The 23,271-nt window shown below is 42.4% G+C and overlaps 1 protein-coding gene across 1 annotated transcript in view; it reads right to left on the reverse strand.

Moving 5' to 3' along the window:
- The window catches only part of CDK14 (cyclin dependent kinase 14), a 261,117-nt gene that overhangs the window by 140,765 nt on the left and 97,081 nt on the right, over positions 1-23,271 (reverse strand). The window contains exon 5 of the mRNA XM_089686476.1: positions 5,464-5,608. Within this exon, the coding sequence (XP_089542602.1) occupies positions 5,493-5,608 (116 nt within the window). The 3' untranslated portion in view covers positions 5,464-5,492. The remainder of the gene's footprint in view (positions 1-5,463; positions 5,609-23,271) is intronic.

The following is a 23,271-nucleotide window of genomic DNA, read 5'->3' on the forward strand; positions in this document are numbered from 1 at the left end:
CTTATTATTAATAGCAGCAATAGGATGCACAAATGATTTACATTTAGAAATTTTTAGTGACGCATGGCACAATTTTGGCATTTAGAATCGTTTTGACACACTAGTATGAGTATGTGTTAGGTGTAGGCGATTCACAATCAGCAATTAGAAGTCATTTTCATTTACATAGCAGCACACAAGCTTTATATATAAATTTTTGGCTTCTCTTAACTTTAGCTGCCTGTCCAATCCTTCAGAACATTTTCCCTTCCTTCTCATTCTTGTTTGGAATTCCTTTCCCCAACATTTCTCAACCTTTCACATGCCCTTAAAAGTTAAACTCCAGCAAAAAACGTTTTACCAGAACTGTATGGACAGTCAAAACTTTTTTACTAGTTCTGCATGGAGTAAAGAGGTTTACCCATGTCGGCTAATGGACTACTGTGTGTCATTTTGTAGATTTCTTTTTGCTTCCTTTCATGGAGATGAAACGAGAAATGTGGAGAACACCCTCAACAAAATGAGGGAATTCTCCTCTTAGATACTTGTCACAGGAACAGGTATTCCCATTAGAAGATCAAAACGTTTAATTTTGGTGACGGCTCTAAATTGTTGGATTTCCCATCACTTTCTGTTCAAGCAAAACATTGGTCACTAGAATACACAGAGGGCGAGTCTACCTAGAAGGGACATGGATAGCTCCAGTATATCAGCCTTGTAGCACTTCTCTATCCAAACAGAAAAAAAACTCTTTTAAAGTGTTACTAAACCCAGGACCCTGCATTCACTATATCTGGTCTCCCCGGACCCTGCATTCACTATATCTGGTCTCCCCGGACCCTGCATTCACTATATCTGGTCTCCCCGGACCCTGCATTCACTATATCCGGTCTCCCCGGACCCCGCATTCACTATATCCAGTCTCCCCGGACCCCGCATTCACTATATCCAGTCTCCCCGGACCCCGCATTCACTATATCCAGTCTCCCCGGACCCCGCATTCACTATATCCAGTCTCCCCGGACCCCGCATTCACTATATCCAGTCTCCCCGGACCCCGCATTCACTATATCCAGTCTCCCCGGACCCCGCATTCACTATATCCGGTCTCCCCGGACTCCGCATTCACTATATCCGGTCTCCCCGGACTCCGCATTCACTATATCTGGTCTCCCCGGTCCCCGCATTCACTATATCTAGTCTCCCAGGACCCCGCATTCACTATATCTGGTCTCCCCGGTCCCCGCATTCACTATATCTAGTCTCCCCGGACCATGCATTCACTATATCTAGTCTCCCAGGACCCGGCATTCACTATATCTGGTCTCCCAGGACCCTGCATTCACTATATCTGGTCTCCCCGGACCCGGCATTCACTATATCTGGTCTCCCCGGACCCTGCATTCACTATATCTGGTCTCCCCGGACCCGGCATTCACTATATCTAGTCTCCCCGGACTCCGCATTCACTATATCTAGTCTCCCCGGACCTCGCATTCACTATATCTGGTCTCCCCGGAGCTCGCATTCACTATATCTGGTCTCCCCGGATCCTGCATTCACTATATCTGGTCTCCCCGGATCCTGCATTCACTATATCCGGTCTCCCCGGACCCCGCATTCACTATATCCGGTCTCCCTGGACCCTGCATTCACTATATCTGGTCTCCCAGGACCATGCATTCACTATATCTGGTCTCCCAGAACCATGCATTCACTATATCTAGTCTCCCAGGACCATGCATTCACTATATCTGGTCTCCCAGGACCCCGCATTCACTATATCTGGTCTCCCCGGACCCCGCATTCACTATATCTGGTCTCCCAGGACCCCGCATTCACTATATCTGGTCTCCCCGGACCCTGCATTCACTATATCTGGTCTCCCAGGACCCAGCATTCACTATATCTGGTCTCCCCAGACCCTGCATTCACTATATCTGGTCTCCCCGGATCCTGCATTTACTATATCTGGTCTCCCCGTATTCTGCATTCACTATATCTGGTCTCCCCGGACCCTGCATTCACTATATCTGGTCTCCCGCAGTACACAGAACATGAAAGCGCAATTATTTTAGTGAATATAAACTGCTAAATAGCTGTTCTCATCAGCAGTTAGAGCAGTCTTGTGAATTTTATCAGTGTCCAGTAGAGCACTGGTTAAAGCATGTAGGAGGAGTTTTCTTTCTGCTCTAGGAGGCTGCAAAACCCCTGACCTCTGTGTGGACAGTGTGGATTGGCTCTGTGCTGATCACATGCACTCTCCCAAGGAAAAAAAAAAACCTCTCTAGCAATACACACTAAACTGAGCATGTGCAGAATGTCTACAGTTCAGTCTGCCTTATCAGGAGATAAGACATGGACATTTGAACAAGAGGAGGAACAGAGAAGTCAGGATCAAACTGCCTTTTTACACAATGCAGAGTATTAACCCCTTAGGTTCCACAGTGAGTATAACAAGCATGCTTTACTGGATATACAGACTGATTTTACTAATGTGGGTTTAGTAACACTTTAAGGATAGAGCAGGGACAGATTACAGTAGCCTTTCTCAACCAGGTTCCTTCAAGAGGATGAAAGGGAATCCTTGAAACATGGGCTCTCTGATAAATAACCACTGAAACCAATAATCTTTTTTAGATTTCTGCAAACCAGGTATGTGGCATTTTCCCAACTGACCACAAATGTAAGGAGCATTCTTCCCGATATTATGATGTTCTTTTCTTAATGACCACCAATCAGGGGCGGACTGACAACTCATGGGGCCCCCAGGCAATAGGGGATCATGGGGCCCCTGCATCCTCACCCACACTCAGACCACACCCAAAAAAGCCTGTGAAAGGTACCAGGGGCATCACATGGAGCCCCCTACTGACCCTGGGCCCTTGGGCAGTGCCCAAGTTCCCAAATGGTCAGTCCGCCCCTGCCACCAATGTAAGAGGACCATTCCCCCACTGACCACCAATTTCAGGATTGTCTTTTCTATTGACTATCAGTGTAAGTGGATATTTCTCCACCGAAAAACAAAGTGAGAGAACACTAGAATATTCGCTGTCTGTATTTCTTTTCTAGATATTTTTATTATTATTATTCCTACAATTACATTATTACTACTGAAAATAATACCATCGTATAAAGCAGCCAAGTACGTCACATTCCTCATTCTTTTATTCAGTCATATCTCAGCTTACTGATCACAATAATGTAACATAAGCTGTAGATATGAAAGTTATTGGTAGGGGACCCCGAGATGTGGAAGTTATTTCAAGGGTTTCTCCGTGTTATGAAGGGTGGGAAAGGCTGGTTTAAGTGATACCTTTAGGGCTCATTCACCCCAGAACGCGGTGAGGGCAATCAGTGGTCTATACGCGCTTTCCATGCTGTGTTCAAAACACATTGCAGTTGTGATCTGCAGCAGGTGTCAATGTTATGTTAATGGCACCCCAAACACAGGTCACAAATGCAGTGCGTTTGCCTGCACCGGATCGCATGGTACAAAAGTACCACATTATCTGGTTGCTCTGCATTTTGCACTACTTTTGCTACAGTCCGGTGTGGTTCAGCTCATTCAAAATGAATGGGCTCAAATCAAACCACACTGAATCACACGGTCCTGTGCAATTCATGGTGTGAACTTGTCCCGAGGGCCCGGGGTCAGTAGGAGGCCCCATGAGATGCCACTGGTACCTTTTTCATAGGCTTTTTTGAGTTTGGGCAAGGACACAGGGGCCCCATGATCCCCTATTGCCCGGGGGCCCCATGAGTTGTCAGTCCGCCCCTGATCGGTGCCTCCCTTAAAGTGATATTAAGGGCACATTTTTTTTTTTTAATTAACATGTTATACTTACCTGCTCTGTGCAGAGGTTTTGCACAGAGCAGCCCTGATCCTCCTCTTCTTGGATTCCCCGCTGACGCTCCTGGCCCCTCCCTCTGGCCAAGTGCTGACAGAGCAAGCAGCTTGCTATGGGGGCACCTAAGCAAGCCCACTCTGAAGCCGCTGCTCTGCGTATCCATTCACACACAGAGCCGCGGTTTGGCCCCATTCCCTCTTTCTCCTCATTGGCTCACTAGCTGTGATTGACAGCTGTCTCAGCCAATGAGGAGGGAGGCTCTCACGCACATCACTGGATCACAATGGGGCTCAAGTAAATATTGGGGGGGGGGGGGGGGGCTGGAGGGTTGCTGCACACAGTTTTTCACTTTCATGAATGCTTAGATTAAAAAAAAACCTGGAGCCTTTACAACCACTTTAAAATAGACCTTCGTTAAAATAGCTGAAAAAAATACTTGACTTTCAGAGTGTTGGGATGAGGAGTATGTAACGTACAATACAGATCAGGGGTCTCCAAACTTTTGTTGACCCAGCACTGCTTCCTCCTACAGCAATTGACAAACACACTGTGTAGCTTTAGGTACGGTTTAATGATCCAGCACTGCTTAATCCTCCATTATCTGACAAGGTACACAGTGTCATCCTATATACAGCTTACTGATCAGGCACTGCTTCCTCCTCCATTATATGACAAGGCACAAAGTGTTACCTTTTATAGAGCGTACTGTCCCGGCACTGCTTCCTCCTCCATTATATGACAAGGCATTCAGTGTCACCTTTTATACAATCTGGTGAGCCAACATTGCTGACTTGTCTATCTGACAAGCACACAGAGTCACTTTCTTTATACAGTTTACTAATCCTGCACAGCTTCCTCCTCCATTATCTGACAAGGCACAAAGTGTTGCCTTTCATAGAGAGTACTGTCCCGGCACTGCTTCCTCCTCCATTATCTGACAAGGCACACAGTGTTACCTTTTATAGAGCGTACTGTCCCGCCATTGCTTCCTCCTCCATTATCTGACAAGGCACAAAGTGTTGCCTTTTATAGAGCGTACTGTCCCAGCACTGCTTCCTCCTCCATTGTCTGACAAGGCACACATGGTCACCTAATATACATCTTGGTACTACAAGATATTCCTATAGATGGTAAGTACGTAAGATAGTGCTGCAGCTACTACTGAATTTTGTTTGTATATGTACTTATTTCAAATATTAATTTTTCGTCTACTGTGCAAATCATATGTGCAGTAGCAGGAAAAGTGGGCTTTAACACCCAGCCACTTTACATATGTGTCCAGGGCAGCGTAAGGTTGTGTGCCGAGAATGTGCTTGCTGCTTGCTCCCAGCACACCAATCAAGCTGTCATTGACAATAGGATGGGCTCTGGATCATGTGACCACTGAGAGCCAGTCATAGTAATCAAATGATAAAGAAGCCGCACCACCTCTCAGGCATCAAAGCATGCTTAAAAGGCTATCAGGAGAGGTTCATATATTTGTATCAACTGCATTAATCACCTTCATCAGTCACACATGCTTCAGGCGGCACTACTTAACATAACACTTTGTAAAAAAACATTTGGAGAATGTATTCTTCTTCCAGTAATAGAAGCGATTATTCCCATAATAAGAACACCCTCCAGTACTTACCTGGCTTCGACGCACATGGCAATACATTATCAGTGCTTGCTGTTGGAGAGACTTTTGCTGAAACTATTGTTTTTCCCAAACACTCGGAGGCTCTCTCCAGCTTCTGGCTGCAACTTCACATTCGGTACAGTAAAAATGGAAGACACTGTAAGGAGAGAAGGGGTACAGAAAATCAAAACTTCCTCTTCACCAACTGTAACAAGTACAGCACTGTGATGGCTTCAATGTTGCATTGGTGGCATCATCAATACTGCGGTAGCAGCACATAATGCATACACACATATATATATATATACACACATACATACACACACACACACACACTGAATATGCCTTTACGTGACTTAACAGTGACAGTATTATGTAAAACAATAATCTACACATCCACTGAATTTTCAAACCTTAAAAGTGATAGTGTAATATAAAACAATGATCCACAGAGCTTGTGAGCACTTAATTATCAAACACAGTCAGTGGTGTCCCTAGACAAATGCGGGCGGTGCGTGCCACTCCGGGTGACATCTATCGCATGGGGTGACACCGGACCCTCTCCACAAAAAGGAAAGTTTTAGAGCAAGCCAATGATCCCCGCAATATGGATCGGATCTGCAGATTGAGAATAATGGATCGGAGTCCAATTAATTATGCTCCCCAATTCGATCCATCTTGCGGAAATCGTCCGTAGAAATGACTTGTCCAGTTAAAAGAGAAATGACAAAGCAGACAGAAATCATACCCAGTGCTTTGGATAGAGGCAAGTGCACAGTATAGAATGATATGATTTGTTAATTTTTAATTTTAGAAGTTCACTACCACTTTAAAGCTGTGCATTGTAGAAAATTCAGAACTACCCTTGTAGTGGGGCTTTGTTTTTATCTAGAGTAGTAGTCTCCAAACTGTAGCCTGCAGGTCAGATGTGGCCCTTTGCTTTCCTTTATCCAGCCCTCCAGCCCTTAAAACACTATTACTTCCACTGACACCAGCGATGGGGCATAATGCTTCCACTGACACCAGTGATGGGGCACTGTTCCTCCCATTGATATACTGTAACAATGGGGCGCTGTTCCTCCCATTATTACCAACAATGGGGTATTGTTTACTTCCACTGACACAGGAGTGTCATCTTCTCCCATGGGCAACAATCTGCCAACCCTCACCAAAGTCTGAGACACTGTAAGCTGGCCCTTTGTTTAGAAAAGTTGGAAACCCTGATCTAGAATACTATATAAAAAGCACTTTTTCTTGCTTTATCCTTTGCACCCCCACCAGCCAGCACTCTCCGCTTCACTCCAGTGTTCCAGGTTGTAAGCAGTGTCCTTTCTTACAATGAAAGACCAGTGATTGCGACCAACAGAGAGCCAAGAGAATCGATTTTGGAAGAGAAGTCACACGCAGAGGAGGAAGCCAACAAGAGTAAGCAGTAAGTAAAAATGCCACTAGGTAGACAAAGAAATTAACATTCCACCCTTCAACCCAGTATGAAAGGAATCTCACTGCGAGGGTAGCTTTGAGCTCTAAAGCCAGGGCTGTCTTAATGCAAGGGCATCCCTGGGCACTGGTCAGGGGCCCCAGGTGCATAGGGGCCCCATCATCATCTTGCATTGCATATGCTTGCCAACTGCCCCGGATTTGCCGGGACAGTCTTTTTACAAAGTTGTCCTGGAATGGCCTGTGCAGCATCCCAGAACCTGTATTGTGCCCTCCTGATCCCAGTATTGTGTCCTCTTGACTCTCCCTGTGCTCTTCTGCCTCCCTCCCCCAGTACTATGCCCTGTGTGTTGATTAGTCCTTGATTTATGGCATGTTTTCTTATTGTTTAAAATCAATTTTAGTGAAAGTACTAATAAATATATATTTCATTCTGTCAGCTATGTATACTTTAATTCTTGAGAGTAGGTGTATAAATTGGGTCTGCAGGTGCCAATTAGCATTCGGTTTCAGCAAGTGGACCAATATGGCCTTTCCACTATCTACAGAACAAAAGCTATTAACAACTAGCAATACAAATTGCTAAAATCTTTGCAGTGTATAAAGTTAGCCCAAAGTGGATGTTTGTTTCTCATCCAAACCTTAACTTTATACAGCTATTGAAAAAAAATGTCAAATTATGAGTTTATTAAAACTATATACAATGTCTTTATTACAACTAGTACATGTTTCTGAATATAACTTTGTTTAGTGTTCTCAGCTGCACAGTACTACCCAAATTAGGAAAGGGAAGGTTAGTACTCAAACACATTCAGGGCTCAGTCAGCTTGCACACGGCTTTCAGTCTAATACGATTACATCTGGACAAGCAAACAGATGACTTCACCAACATGCTGATGGTCCTTCGTTGTCCAATCTCCAGCCTGAGGGGTCCTTGACCAATGTGTACATTTAATTGCACTGGTGGTCATGACTAGGCTATTTGGTGCGCTGCCTAAATCAGGAGAATGTCTGAACAGAATTGCAAATCTTTTGGCAGGTTAGCCATTTCCCTGGAATTCTGAATGATGAGAAATTCCATTCTTTGGCCAGCTTCTCTACATGTGCTAGCTGCAAGACAACAAGCGTGTGTACCATATGGATATCCCATCAATACAGTTGGAAGGCAATGGTGGGTGGTCACTCCATTCTAAAGTAAAAGAGACCTAAAAAAGGCAGCTATGTTAAATACCATAGGCTTCCTTGATGTGTTTACAACAAATATATTAACATTTTAAAACCAAGCTCTCCATATGTAGGCAGAATGCGTTTCCTTTTTTTTTCGCATCTGGATGTGTTTCATAATGATTATCTTCCCAGCACAGAAGCCATATTTCTCCAACTTGAAATTTCACTGGAGGCATTTAACAAAAAAAAAAAAAAATCCTTCCTTTAAAATAAAATGATTTTTCATCTTTTTTTTCTCCCTCCCTTCAAAAGGTTTCAGTGCTTGCGTCGTTTAACGTTATGCAAAGATGTGTTTCTGCTGGAGCCTATCTCCTTACGGTTATGCTTCTGCAAATTACCTGCTGTGAGTTGATAAAAGGATTATTGCTGCCAAAATTCTTAATCTGTGAAATTACAAATTAAATTCTCATATTAAAAATACCACCCTGAGGTATTTTTTTGTGGCTTTAATTCCCCTCTGGTGTTCTGCATACATTGTACTTGTTAATGACGAGGACAAGGCGCTCGCGGTTGGCAGCCTGCTGCCGTGTGATAATGTGTCGGCGTTCTCCCGCCGCCGATAGAGGCCCCCGGATTTAACCACTGGCTGATAAACTAAGTGGCATCCGGGTAATAACTCAACATTAAGTGAAAAGTACTACTAGAGAATACTGAATTCAGAGACGATCAAAATCCCGAGCGCTCTTAATCATTCATTCAGATCGGATTGAGATGTCATAAATGGGAAATGATCACAGCCGAGGAGGCTGTATTCAACGTTGGAGGGGGGGTTTCAGAAAAAAAGTGAATTCATTTTCCTACTTAATTCCTAGCTGGCCTCACTGACAGCTCTTAAGCATAATCTGCTGTGATACTGAGGAGAGAGGGCCTATGCGGGAGGACTCTGGGAAAACACAAAGCTCAGTAATAGATCTGTAACGTGAAAATCCACCTGTGTCTGCTATTTAGATTTGAAATGCCCTATTGAATGAGTTAGCAATGGAAGAATCAATCATCAAATTAAAGAAAAAAGACTGGATTTTTTTAAAGGTTATTATTTGTTCCTCATTTTAACTGAAAGGCTATATGAGAACATTTTGTTCCATGGATTTATCGTGACCCCCATTGAGGTAAACCTGTCCACAGCTGCCAATTTTTACTTGGGTAAAAGTTGAGGCTCCATGTACTGACTGAGTCTAGGATCCAATGGGGCTCCACAAAAAAACAGGGATTGATTTTAGGACCAACTGAGTTATTTAAAGCCATCTTTGACAAATTAGTACTGCTATTACCTTAGAAATTTGGCACAAAAAAAGAGCGGTTTCCCAAGCATTTTGGAGATGATCAAAAAATTCTGTGAAATTTCACCATTTTGGAGACATGTATTGAAGTCAATAGGAAAGGCAAAGTTTTGGTGGGATTGAAATGGCTTCTTGGTGATAAGGTAGGCCCCTTTCTACTATCTTGGGCATTTTCTTATTAAAAAAATGGCCCCCCACAACCCTTATTTTACATTTCTTTACAGAATATATAAAAAAACAGGTACCCTCTGTATTTTCGTACCCAACTTTAGATTTTACAGTTACCACACAGGAATACACATACAGTAAATAAAAGCACTTAATTTTTAATGTAACCAATATATAATACTTAGAACAAATACCGTATTTTTCGCTCCATAAGACGCACCTGACCATAAGACGCACCTAGGTTTTAGAGGTGAAAAACAAGAAAAAAAAAAATATTCTGAACCAATGGACTGCAGACACAGTACAGGGGATGACCAGAGACTGCGGACACAGTACAGGAGATGACCAGAGACTGCGGACACAGTACAGGAGATGACCAGAGACTGCGGACACAGTACAGGAGATGACCAGAGACTGCGGACACAGTACAGGAGATGACCAGAGACTGCGGACACAGTACAGGAGATGACCAGAGACTGCGGACACAGTACAGGGATGACCAGAGACTGCAGACATAGTACAGGAGATGACCAGAGACTGCGGACACAGTACAGGGGATGACCAGAGACTGCGGACACAGTACAGGGGATGACCAGAGACTGCGGACACAGTACAGGGGATGACCAGAGACTGCGGACAAAGTACAGGGGATGACCAGAGACTGCGGACTTAGTACAGGAGATGACCAGAGACTGCAGAAACAGTACAGGAGATGACCAGAGACTGCGGACACAGTGCAGGGAATGACCAGAGACTGCAGACAGTGAAGGGGATGACCAGAGACTGCTGACCTTTGGGGAGGGAGGGGGAGCGGGTACCTGAATTTGACAGGTACCCGCTCCCACTTCCGCGGAGTTGCCTTCCCTCTTCTTCCCGGGCTGGCTTCTGTGACAGCCAGGTGCCCACTGCGCAGGTGCGAGAAGCGCTTCGCTTTGTGAATGGCCCGGCGCCTTCTGGGACCTTTCATGTGTCCCAGAAGACACCGGATCATTCACAAAGCGCAGCACATGCGGAGTGGTCACCCGGCTGTCACAGAAGCCAGCGCGGGAAGACTGTGCAGCGCTGGAGCGAGGAACAGGTAAGGCCCTGCAGGAGACAACAGCTGAGCGGCCGGCCCGGTATTCTGACATGGTGGCCGCAAAAAATACCGGACCGGCCGCTTTATATTCGCTCTATAAGACGCACTGACATTTCCCCCCCTTTTTGGGGGGGGGGAAAGTGCGTCTTATGGTGCGAAAAATACGGTATTTAAAAAGTTTCAGGTTGATACACAATGTTCCTTACACTATAAACACCATTCCACATGACATGGGGAGGGAACAAAGAAGGAGAAATAACACGCCCTCATACAAAATTAAAAGGCATGTTTTCAAATGCTGGAAGTTTGGTTAATAAAATGGAGAAACTGGAACTGCTGATGTACTGCTGAAGAAGATTCTGATTTTGTGGGAATATCAGAATCCTGGTATGATAGCTCACATGCATGGCTTGCAACTGTCCATGGGTACTCTATCAGAGGGACAGGGGAGCTAGAAGAGGGAGAGTGGTGTGCCTGTATGTCAAACAATTTGATAGAGAATACGAGGGATAAGATTGCTAACGAGAAAAGGGCGCATGTATAATCCTTGTGGTTGGAGCTTCACAGGGAGGAAACAAAAAGTACATTAATAGTGGGTGTATGCTAAAGGCCCCATAACCTGAAGGATGAAGATGAAACCAATCTCCTAGCACAGTTAAAAATAGCAGCAAGGCAGGGAAAAGTTATTACCATGGGGAATTTCAATTATTCGGAGACTGAGCAGATGGAACTACGCACCCAACTAATACTCATCTAAGGTCCTTCATTTCTTGAATGTGGTGCAGGATAATCTCATGTAACAATTCATGGATGCCCCAACTAGAAATAATGCTCTGCTAGGTCTACTAATTACAAATAACACATAGCTCATTGCAGATGTGGAAATAAGGCATAACCTAGGAAACAGCAATTGCAGAGTAATTATGTTTGCGCAAATCAAAGAACAAGCAGACACTTGGGTAGGACAAAAACAATATTTCAAAAAAGCCAACTTTACTAAACTGCACTTCATACTTTACAACATTAAATCAGATTAAATTCTAGAAGCAAAGAACACTGAAGAAAAATAGGAATGCTTTAACGAAATATTAAATAATGGCATTAGCCAGTGCATTCCAAGGTCAATATAAAAGAACAAAATTAAGGCTAAACTCGAATGTAAAAAGGCATGTAACAAGAAAAAACTGTGCTTAAAAAATATAAGGCCGAAGGGTCACCTTCAGTATTCCATCACTATAAAGAATGCAATAGGAAATGTAAACATGCGATCAGGGTAGCTAAAATAGATTAAGAGATATATAGCTAAGAAAAGTTAAGGAGACTAAAAAAAATACCCAAATGTTTTTAAATATATTAATAGTAAGGCGATGATATCAGAGCATATTGGCCTCATAAAGGATGATCAGAGGAAGTTGGCCACAAGCGACAAGGAGAGGTCAGCTTTAATTAAATGCTCTCTTCTCCTCCTGGTTTTACACACGAAGGAAAGGGGTTTAATAATCAAGACAGTATTGTTATTAACGTTACATGGAATGTACCCCCTTGTAGCTAACAGATACTGGTGCTCAAAAAAGAAAGACTTCATGAGAATAAATGGCCAGGACCAGATGGTTTACACCCTGAGAGTCCTCAAAGAACTTAGCCATGTTATAGCCAGACTGTAATTCCTAATATTTTTGGACAGCTTACTGACTGGAATGGTATCAGCTGATTGTCAAAATGCAAACTTGGTAACAATATTCAAATAGGGGCCAAGATATACATCTTGAAACTACAGACCAGCCAGCTTAACATTAATAGTATGTAAACTATTGGAGGGATAACAAAGGACCACATCCAAGAGTTTACTGCTGAAAATAGTACTATTAGTAGTAACTAGCATGGTTTTAAAAAAGTTAATTCTTGCAAGACCAACCTTAACATTTTATGAGGAGGTAAGCTGTAATTTGGTTAGAGGAAAGCTTGTGGATGTGCTGTATCTGGATTTCCCCCAAAACATTTGATACAGTACCCCATAGATGCTTACTTTAAAAAATCAAGCACTGTTGGCATTGACAGTAATTAGAGATGAGCGAATCGAACCAGGCGAACCGGAATTCGAGTCGAATTTCAGGAAATATTCGATTCGCGGCGAAACCGAAATTTTGCCTACTTCGGGTGCGCGAATCGAACATTTCCCGATCAGCCGGCAAAAGTGTCCCTGCAGTGAGCTCCGCTATTTCTGACAGTTCTCTGACAGAAGGAACACATGTTTAGCGGTTGAAACATTGTATCTATTAGTTTACATTTAGGATACAGATGTTTCAACCACTGTTCATGTGAAGAAGCTGTGAGAGAACTGTCAGAAATAGAGGAACTCTGCACATACACTTTTTGCCGGCTTGGAATTATTCTTCTTTTCATCCTACTTCTTCTTCTTCTTCATCTTCATCCTCAGAAGAAGAGGATGAGGATGAAGAAGAAGAAGAAGAAGTAGGATGAAAAGAAGAATAATTCCAAGCCGGCAAAAAGTGTATGTGCAGAGTTCCTCTATTTCTGACAGTTCTCTCACAGCTTCTTCACATGTACAGCGGTTGAAACATCTGTATCCTAAATGGAAACTAATAGATACAATTTGTATCTATTAGTTTCCATTTAGGATACAGATGTTTCAACCGCTGTACATGTGAAGAAGCTGTGAGAGAACTGTCAGAAATAGAGGAACTCTGCACATACACTTTTTGCCGGCTTGGAATTATTCTTCTTTTCATCCTACTTCTTCTTCTTCTTCTTCATCCTCATCCTCATCTTCTGAGGATGAGGATGAGGATGAAGAAGAAGAAGCAGTAGGATGAAAATAAGAATAATTCCAAGCCGGCAAAAAGTGTATGTGCAGAGTTCCTCTATTCTGCAGATACACTTAGAGGAGCTCTGCACATACACTTTTTGCCGGCTTGGAATTAATCTTATTTTCATCCTACTTCTTCTTCTTCTTCTTCTTCATCCTCATCCTCAGAAGAAGAAGAAGAGGATGAGGATGAGGATGAAGAAGAAGAAGAAGAAGAAGTAGGATGAAAATAAGAATAATTCCAAGCCGGCAAAAAGTGTATGTGCAGAGCTCCTCTAAGTGTATCTGCAGAGCTCCTCTAAGTGTATCTGCAGAATAGAGGAACTCTGCACATACACTTTTTGCCGGAAACCGCTGTATGGAGGGAATGTCCCAGAACTGTCAGAAATAGTCTATTTCTGACAGTTCTGGGACATTCACTCCATACAGCTGTTTCAACCGCTGTATGGAGGGAATGTCATAGAACTGTCAGAAATAGACTATTAATGACAGTTCTGGGACTGTCCTTCCATACAGCGGTTGAAACATTGTATGTATTTGTTTCCATAAATGGATCCATTTATGGAAACAAATACATACAATGTTTCAACCGCTGTATGGAAGGACAGTCCCAGAACTGTCATTAATAGTCTATTTCTGACAGTTCTATGACATTCCCTCCATACAGCGGTTGAAACAGCTGTATGGAGTGAATGTCCCAGAACTGTCAGAAATAGACTATTTATGACAGTTCTGGGACATTCACTCCATACAGCGGTTGAAACATTGTATCTATTTTTTTCCATAAATGACATTCTGCAGATACACTTAGAGGAGCGCTGCAGATACACTTTTTGCCGGCTTGGAATTATTCTTATTTTCATCCTACTTCTTCTTTTTCTTCTTATGAGGATGAGGATGAAGAAGAAGAAGTAGGATGAAAATAAGATTAATTCCAAGCCGGCAAAAAGTGTATCTGCAGCGCTCCTCTAAGTGTATTTGCAGAATGTCATTTATGGAAAAAAATAGATACAATGTTTCAACCGCTGTATGGAAGGACAGTCCCAGAACTGTCATAAATAGTCTATTTCTGACAGTTCTGGGACATTCACTCCATACAGCTGTTTCAACCGCTGTATGGAGGGAATGTCATAGAACTGTCAGAAATAGACTATTAATGACAGTTCTGGGACTGTCCTTCCATACAGCGGTTGAAACATTGTATGTATTTGTTTCCATAAATGGATCCATTTATGGAAACAAATACATACAATGTTTCAACCGCTGTATGGAAGGACAGTCCCAGAACTGTCATTAATAGTCTATTTCTGACAGTTCCATGACATTCCCTCCATACAGCGGTTGAAACAGCTGTATGGAGTGAATGTCCCAGAACTGTCAGAAATAGACTATTTCTGACAGTTCTGGGACAATCACTCCATACAGCTGTTTCAACCGCTGTATGGAGGGAATGTCATGGAACTGTCAGAAATAGACTATTAATAACAGTTCTGGGACTGTCCTTCCATACAGCGGTTGAAACATTGTATGTATTTGTTTCCATAAATGGATCCATTTATGGAAACAAATACATACAATGTTTCAACCGCTGTATGGAAGGACAGTCCCAGAACTGTCATAAATAGTCTATTTCTGACAGTTCTGGGACATTCACTCCATACAGCTGTTTCAACCGCTGTATGGAGGGAATGTCATGGAACTGTCAGAAATAGACTATTAATGACAGTTCTGGGACTGTCCTTCCATACAGCGGTTGAAACATTGTATCTATTTTTTTCCATAAATGACATTCTGCAAATACACTTAGAGGAGCGCTGCAGATACACTTTTTGCCGGCTTGGAATTAATCTTATTTTCATCCTACTTCTTCTTCTTCATCCTCATCCTCATAAGAAGAAAAAGAAGAAGTAGGATGAAAATAAGAATAATTCCAAGCCGGCAAAAAGTGTATCTTCAGCGCTCCTCTAAGTGTATCTGCAGAATGTCATTTATGGAAAAAAATAGATACAATGTTTCAACCGCTGTATGGAGTGAATGTCCCAGAACTGTCATAAATAGTCTATTTCTGACAGTTCTGGGACATTCACTCCATACAGCTGTTTCAACCGCTGTATGGAGGGAATGTCATGGAACTGTCAGAAATAGACTATTAATGACAGTTCTGGGACTGTCCTTCCATACAGCGGTTGAAACATTGTATCTATTTTTTTCCATAAATGACATTCTGCAAATACACTTAGAGGAGCGCTGCAGATACACTTTTTGCCGGCTTGGAATTAATCTTATTTTCATCCTACTTCTTCTTCTTCATCCTCATCCTCATAAGAAGAAAAAGAAGAAGTAGGATGAAAATAAGAATAATTCCAAGCCGGCAAAAAGTGTATCTTCAGCGCTCCTCTAAGTGTATCTGCAGAATGTCATTTATGGAAAAAAATAGATACAATGTTTCAACCGCTGTATGGAGTGAATGTCCCAGAACTGTCATAAATAGTCTATTTCTGACAGTTCTGGGACATTCACTCCATACAGCTGTTTCAACCGCTGTATGGAGGGAATGTCATGGAACTGTCAGAAATAGACTATTAATGACAGTTCTGGGACATTCACTCCATACAGCTGTTTCAACCGCTGTATGAAGGGAATGTCATGGAACTGTCAGAGTCCCAGAACTGTCATTAATAGTCTATTTCTGACAGTTCCATGACATTCCCTCCATACAGCGGTTGAAACAGCTGTATGGAGTGAATGTCCCAGAACTGTCAGAAATAGACAGAAACTGTCACAGAACTGTCCTTCTTCTCATCCTTCTTCTCATCCTTCTTCTCATCCTTCTCCTTCTCATCCTTCTCCTTCTTCTCATCCTTCTCCTTCTCATCCTTCTCCTTCTCCTTCTTCTCATCCTTCTCCTCATCCTTCTCCTTCTCCTTCTTCTCATCCTTCTCCTTCTCCTTCTTCTCATCCTTCTCCTTCTCATCCTTCTCCTTCTCCTTCTTCTCATCCTTCTCCTTCTCCATCTTCTCATCCTTCTCCTTCTTCTCATCCTTATCCTTCTCCTTCTTCTCATCCTTCTCCTTCTCCATCTTCTCATCCTTCTCCTTCTCCATCTTCTCATCCTTCTCCTTCTCCATCTTCTCATCCTTCTCCTTCTCCATCTTCTCATCCTTCTCCTTTTCCTTCTTCTCATCCTTCTCCTTCTCCTTCTGCTTCTACTTCTCCTTCTCCTTCTTCTCATCCTTCTCCTTCTCCTTCTTCTCATCCTTCTCCTTCTCATCCTTCTCCTTCTTCTCATCCTTCTCCTTCTTCTCATCCTTCTCCTTCTTCTCATCCTTCTCCTTCTCCTTCTTCTCATCCTTCTCCTTCTTCTTCTCATCCTTCTCCTTCTCCTTCTTCTCATCCTTCTCCTTCTCCATCTTCTCATCCTTCTCCTTCTCCATCTTCTCATCCTTCTCCTTCTCCTTCTTCTCATCCTTCTTCTTCTCATCCTTCTCCTTCTCCTTCTTCTCATCCTTCTCCTTCTTCTCATCCTTCTCCTTCTCCTCATCCTTCTCCTTCTTCTTCTCATCCTTCTCCTTCTTCTTCTCATCCTTCTCCTTCTTCTCATCCTTCTCCTTCTTCTCATCCTTCTCCTTCTTCTTCTCATCCTTCTCCTTCTTCTCATCCTTCTCCTTCTCCTTCTTCTCATCCTTCTCTTTCCTCATCTCCAAGGGCATTTAAATTAAAGGTACAGTGTTCTGCACTAATTTAAAGGCTCTCTGAAGCCTAGAAACCCTTTTTATATGTCATCTTCGTAGCGAAGAAATTCGCATCGAATCGAATTTCACACTGGAATTCGCCGAATCAGCCGAATCGAATTTTTGAGAAATTCGCTCATCTCTATTCTCATCCTTCTCCTTCTCCTTCTCCTTCTCATCCTTCTCCTTCTCCTTCTCCTTCTTCTCATCCTTCTCCTTCTCCTTCTCCTTCTTCTCATCCTTCTCCTTCTCCTTCTCCTTCTTCTCATCCTTCTTCTCATCCTTCTTCTCATCCTTCTTCTCATCCTTCTTCTCATCCTTCTTCTCATCCTTCTTCTCATCCTTCTTCTCATCCTTCTTCTCATCCTTCTTCTCATCCTTCTTCTCATCCTTCTTCTCATCCTTCTCCTTCTTCTCATCCTTCTCCTTCTTCTCATCCTTCTCCTTCTTCTCATCCTTCTCCTTCTTCTCATCCTTCTCCTTCTTCTCATCCTTCTCCTTCTTCTCATCCTTCTTCTTCTCATCCTTCTCCTTCTCCTCATCCTTCTTCTTCTCATCCTTCTCCTTCTCCTTCTTCTTCTTCTCATCCTTCTCCTTCTCCTTCTTCTCATCCTTCTCCTTCTCCTTCTTCTCATCCTTCTCCTTCTCATCCTTCTCCTTCTCCTTCTTCTCATCCTTCTCCTTCTCATCCTTCTCCTTCTCCTTCTCCTTCTCTTTCCTCATCTCCAAGGGCATTTAAATTAAAGGTACAGTGTTCTGCACTAATTTAAAGGCTCTCTGAAGCCTAGAAACCCTTTTTATATGTCATCTTCGTAGCGAAGAAATTCGCATCGAATCGAATTTCACACTGGAATTCGCCGAATCAGCCGAATCGAATTTTTGAGAAATTCGCTCATCTCTAACAGTAATGTATGTACCTAGATAGAAAACTGGTTACAGGAGCGTGTCCAGAGGGTGGTGATAAATAGTGTATCTTCTGAGTGGTCTAGAGTTGTAAGTGGGGTACCCCAAGGCGCTGTTCTGGGACCAATTCTGTTTAACATGTTCATAAATGACACTGAGGTTGGCATAAATAGTTCAGACTTAGTGTTTGCTCTTGATACTAAGCCAAGTAGAGCAGTAACTTCATAACAGGATATAGCAACTTTACAAAAAGACCTCAATACAATAATGGGTCAGGCAACTATTTGGCAAATGAGGCTTAATATTGAAAAATGTAAAGTAATGCACTTGGGGGCTAACAAAATATGACAAGTTACTTGGGGGGGGGGGGAACCTTTGAGGGAATCAATGATGGGAAAAAATCTGGGAATCCTTGGAGTTCACAGGCTCAATAGCATGGAAGGCCAAGTTGCAGCAAGAAAGGCTAGCAGACTTATTAGCATACATTAAAAAAGGGTATTTACTCCAAAGATAAAACTAGAATTCTACCACTTCACAAAAATCTAGTTCAGCCGCATCTTGAGTATGCCATCCAGTTTTGGTCACCGTCTTCAAGAAGGACATGCTTGAAATGGAGAAAGTTCAGAGAAGGGCAACAAAGTTAATAAGGGGGCTTGAGGACCTCAGTTATGAGGAGAGAACGCAAACATTAAGCTTACTCTCCATGCGAGAAGAGACGTTTAAGAGGAGATGTGACCACAATATAAAAATATCTAAATGGTGATTCTAGCATAGGGAGAAAACTATTCAACCATAGGACTCTTATGAAAACAGGAGGCCACTCAATGTAGTTGGATGAGAAGCAGTTTAACCATAATTTGCATAAGGGGTTCTTTACTATCAGAACAGTAAGGATGTGGAATTTCCTTCCACAGTTGGTGGTGTCAGCAAGGCAAGTAGATAATAAAAGAAAAAAAAAAAAGTTTTCAGATGTGTTCCTTAGCAAATGAAATGTACAGAGCTACACACGTTGAACTTGATGGACTGGTGTCTTTACCTCAACCTCACCAACTAAGAAACTACGCACTGTTGAGCTCCTCTCTGCTCCTTACACTGCAGAACATCTGATTGGCTAATTTTTCTACTTCTTCCTCTTCAGGTTTGGGCTTTGCTGGTCTACAATACAGTAGACTCCAAGAGGCTGATATCAAATCAAATTTAGAATTTAGATTCACTGCTTTAAATACATAAACTGATGCATCACTGAGTACAGTGTTGCATTAACATGTACCTACTGTCTCTTCCTGGAGATTATCTGTACATTTATAAATTCACAAATTAAATAATATTGACCAAAACCCATTAAGGTTTTTTCTTTTACAAGTCTACAAAAATACAATTGTTTCTCTGTGTTTCTCAGTTAGTTCTAGCTCTTTCTGCGAGACACCTGCGTGCATTCCTTTCATTTCAGATAAAGCTAGTCGTCACCACAAACACCCACTTTTATTTGTTATTTTGTTTTGTTTTCTTCTGTCGCTAGGAAGCTGTTTATTATTTAAAAAAAAAAAAGAAGAAGTCGAGAGAAGATGTTGAAAATTCTAAAGAGCTGAAAAGGAGCATCTGAAATATCTTTACATTTTCTGGATGTCACACTGCGTTAAATCAAGAGGGAGCCGATTCTTCATTGAAAATTCAAAGAATGGGGAAGGCTTGATACTTCTTTCTATATTTGTGTTTTCTGTTGCTGCAGGGATAGTGTACAAGACTTTCCATTTTCTTCTGAATAATCACAGAGCTCTGTCTCAGACAAATTGTTCTTTTTTTTGTCTAATGTGACAATGTCCTCTTCTTTCTGCACAGTATGAGCACAGAAACAAGTCACCTCTTTCTCTGGTAGTCTAATCTGAAACATATTAGGTCAACCAGAGCCAAAGCAGATAAAAGGGAGTTCATATAAAGTGCTTGAGCCAGTCATACATGGTTTGATTCATGGCCAGGTCAGCAGGAACCAGCCGAGATTTAAACCATGCATGGGCAGCCTGATTGTACCCAAGTTGATCGATCGATCAACTTGGGTACAACCAGCCTGCCAGATTTTGCATGCGATTATTGCCAGTGACTGGTACAGCTGCTAGCAATAATCTCTGTCTCCTCCCGGCGAGGACAGCTCCCCCCACCGGGCTTGATGGGGGGAACTGTGGTTGCAAAAAATAAATATTCACCATCTATGGCCTGCCTTACTGTCAATGTTAAGAGAATATAGTTTTGGATTTGTAGGGTGCTGCCGAATAATGGTGTGGTTGATCGCTGAAACTTGAACCCAAGGCTGAAGGATCCAGAAGGTAGGGGTGTGTGAAGTCTGTTTTAGGTCTTTAGCCACTCAACTCCACTTTGAACCAGTCTGGGTAGTGGTCTTTCAGTAGTGAGACATACAAATAAGGTAGGTGGAAATCACAACGCTTGGATGTAAGAATCAAAATTCATCCGATCCAGCAGGAACCAACTGAATTTCAATCTATGTATAGCTGTACCTATTCATGAGAATTTACTTTGTCAATTGACTTTTGTGAATGGGCTTGTTGGAAAATTCCTGCTCGATCAGTGCATCAATGATCAGTGTATTCTGATGGTGGGGGAGTCCCCCTGTAAGACTATAATGACACAGCAAGGAGGAAATCAGCTCAGTTTTAGTTCAACAATCTGACCGAATGAAAAAAATGTATGGCCAGCTTAAACGCTCTTCATCCACCACATCTGCATATTATGCAGGACACTAACCTTACAAGAGCTGTAAAAGTATGCCTATGCAGTTTTAAAACCACATGCCCTATTCCAAATGGTCAATGAATGAGTCCCTCCGGTTGGCCTTGAAAGGTCTAAGGTCTGTGCTGAACTATAAATACAGATTATCCAGAGACAGATCATTTCATTTTGCTGCACAACCCAAATGTCAAACCTTGTGATACTAAAGTGATATTAAAGCTTCTTTTTTATTATTAAAATAAAAAGAGTTTTACTCTTACCTGCTCTGTGCAACAGCATTGCACAGAGCGGTTCCTTCCCTTTGCTTTAGCAGTCCCCGGCCAGTGCTGTGAGTACCCCCATAGCAAGCCATGTGCTATGGGGGCATTTGTGCAGGTGCACTTCCGAGCCACACAGTGTGCATCCATAGACACACATCATGGCTTGACCACACCCCTCGTTCCCTCCTAGCAGGATTTGCCTGAGAGCAGATGGTCCCTGATTCTCCTGTGAGACCAAGAAAAGGGAGGAGACCTGCATCCGGGCACAGCACTGGATTGATCAGAGGAGACAGGAAAGTGTTTAGGGGCGGGGGGGGGGTAAAAAAAGGTAGCTAACCATTTTTAAATGTTTAGACTTTAGAACCACTTCAATGGGATGGACAGACCAAAGCAGTAGTACAATAAGAGCTTGGTGGGATCTCTTTATTGTAGGAACTATAAGGGATACAGAGCAGAATATGGAAGATTTCCATATGTGGGGGAATATTAACATTAATTAACAGTCTGTCTGGGCAGTAAAGGATAAATTCATCTTTCTGCAAGAATTAATAAACACACATTTATTATTTTTGCACAGGAGGCGGTTGAACATTGCACCTGCAATCACTGGATCATGGGAGCATTATCAGAATCCTGCAGACACATCAATCAGCTTTCTTGCCCATACCTCTGTACAGGCTTTCAGTTACAAAGCTGGAGGACATGTCAATGTACTATGAGCGCACACATCAGCACCCTTGCTGTCCATTGAGAAATACAAGCAGTCTGTTGTCGTAGCAGGCGGGACAGATTCCTATGAATGAATGACATAGCTGTGTGGGCAGTGCCATTTTCAAATGTGGCAGTGTGCGTGAGAAGACACAAGAAGAGGGGGATCTGAGGGGTTCAAGGACTGGTGTTGAAGCATGTTGCACACTACACCCCAAATACAAAATGTAAAGTGTATGTAAAATGTAAATTGCAAAATGTAAAATATCTAAATGTAAAGTGTAACATGCTCCAAAAGGTGAACTTAGCCTTTAAATGAGTCAGAATCCCTATGTTCCTCCCAGGAAGTCCAAGCTTGGTGGGTTTCTTCAGGGTCATTCTAGTTGGCGGAGACCAGGGACTCTATGGTCATATCAAGATTTGTGCCCATTTCACTACATGAGGGGGTGTTTATTTCCACTGCAATGAGATGGCAACCGCTAATAGGTGGTGTCTCACCATGCCCTTTTAGAGAGGGACCTGGCACCATCGACAAAAGATCCACCCATGGGAGGACCCTAGCATTTGAGATGCATATTGTTTCCTAGATAAAAAAAAAAGTTTCCTAAAAGAGTGACAACCTCACCAAATGTATAGGCAGGTATCAGGATTGTTGAAACATCTCCAGCACTGACTGGGGGTCACACAGTAAAAATAGTTTAATTTGGTAACAGAGGGAGACAATCTTGTGGCTTTTTTTTTAGCTTAGGTAATTTAATACACTGTAAACAAGTGCTTTTGTCACATGACATTTTATAGAGACACTTGTGCAAAGCACAGGTTCGCTTTACAGGACGATACAATATTGTAAAGTCATCCTAGGACTCTAGGCTCCCTGGTAAAAACCCATTCACCTTTCCCCTTCACAAACCAATAGTTACCTAAACATCACTACTGTGGCCATTCAAATCCTTCGTCTCCCAGCAGCAGAAGTTGTTCTTACCAACAGCCATGCCTGCACTGCCACGTTTCTTAAACTGCTATAGGCCAAACAACTGATACAGGAGACAGCTAGTTGATGGGCCTACAGAAGGGCATATGGATTAGTTGATATACTCTCAGGCAGCGCAAGTATACATTTTATGCTATGATGGTTGGCATCTTCCAACCAGCATCTCTTGTCAATGACTGGAAAATGGAACCAACCACTGGCTTTTTATAAGTGGAACTCCTGTCTAAATGTATTTTTTATATTAGTAAATCACAGGATAAGTGAGCGCTAGAATAAAATAAGATTTAATTAAAATGAGTTAAAAGGAAGAAAACAGCAGCTGAACACCAAAAGGCACCATATAAACCTCCAAAATAGTCAGAATAAAGCAGGGTGCAGCGCTAAAATGATCCGTTAAATCGTATAGACATATTGTATTTAAAGATCGTCATATAAAATGCAATAAAATGAAAAAAATCACACAAA

The sequence above is a fragment of the Staurois parvus genome, unplaced genomic scaffold (genome assembly GCF_062004578.1).
Source record: "Staurois parvus isolate SC_StPar_1 unplaced genomic scaffold, SC_StPar_1.0 ptg000400l, whole genome shotgun sequence".
NCBI lineage: Eukaryota > Metazoa > Chordata > Amphibia > Anura > Ranidae > Staurois > Staurois parvus.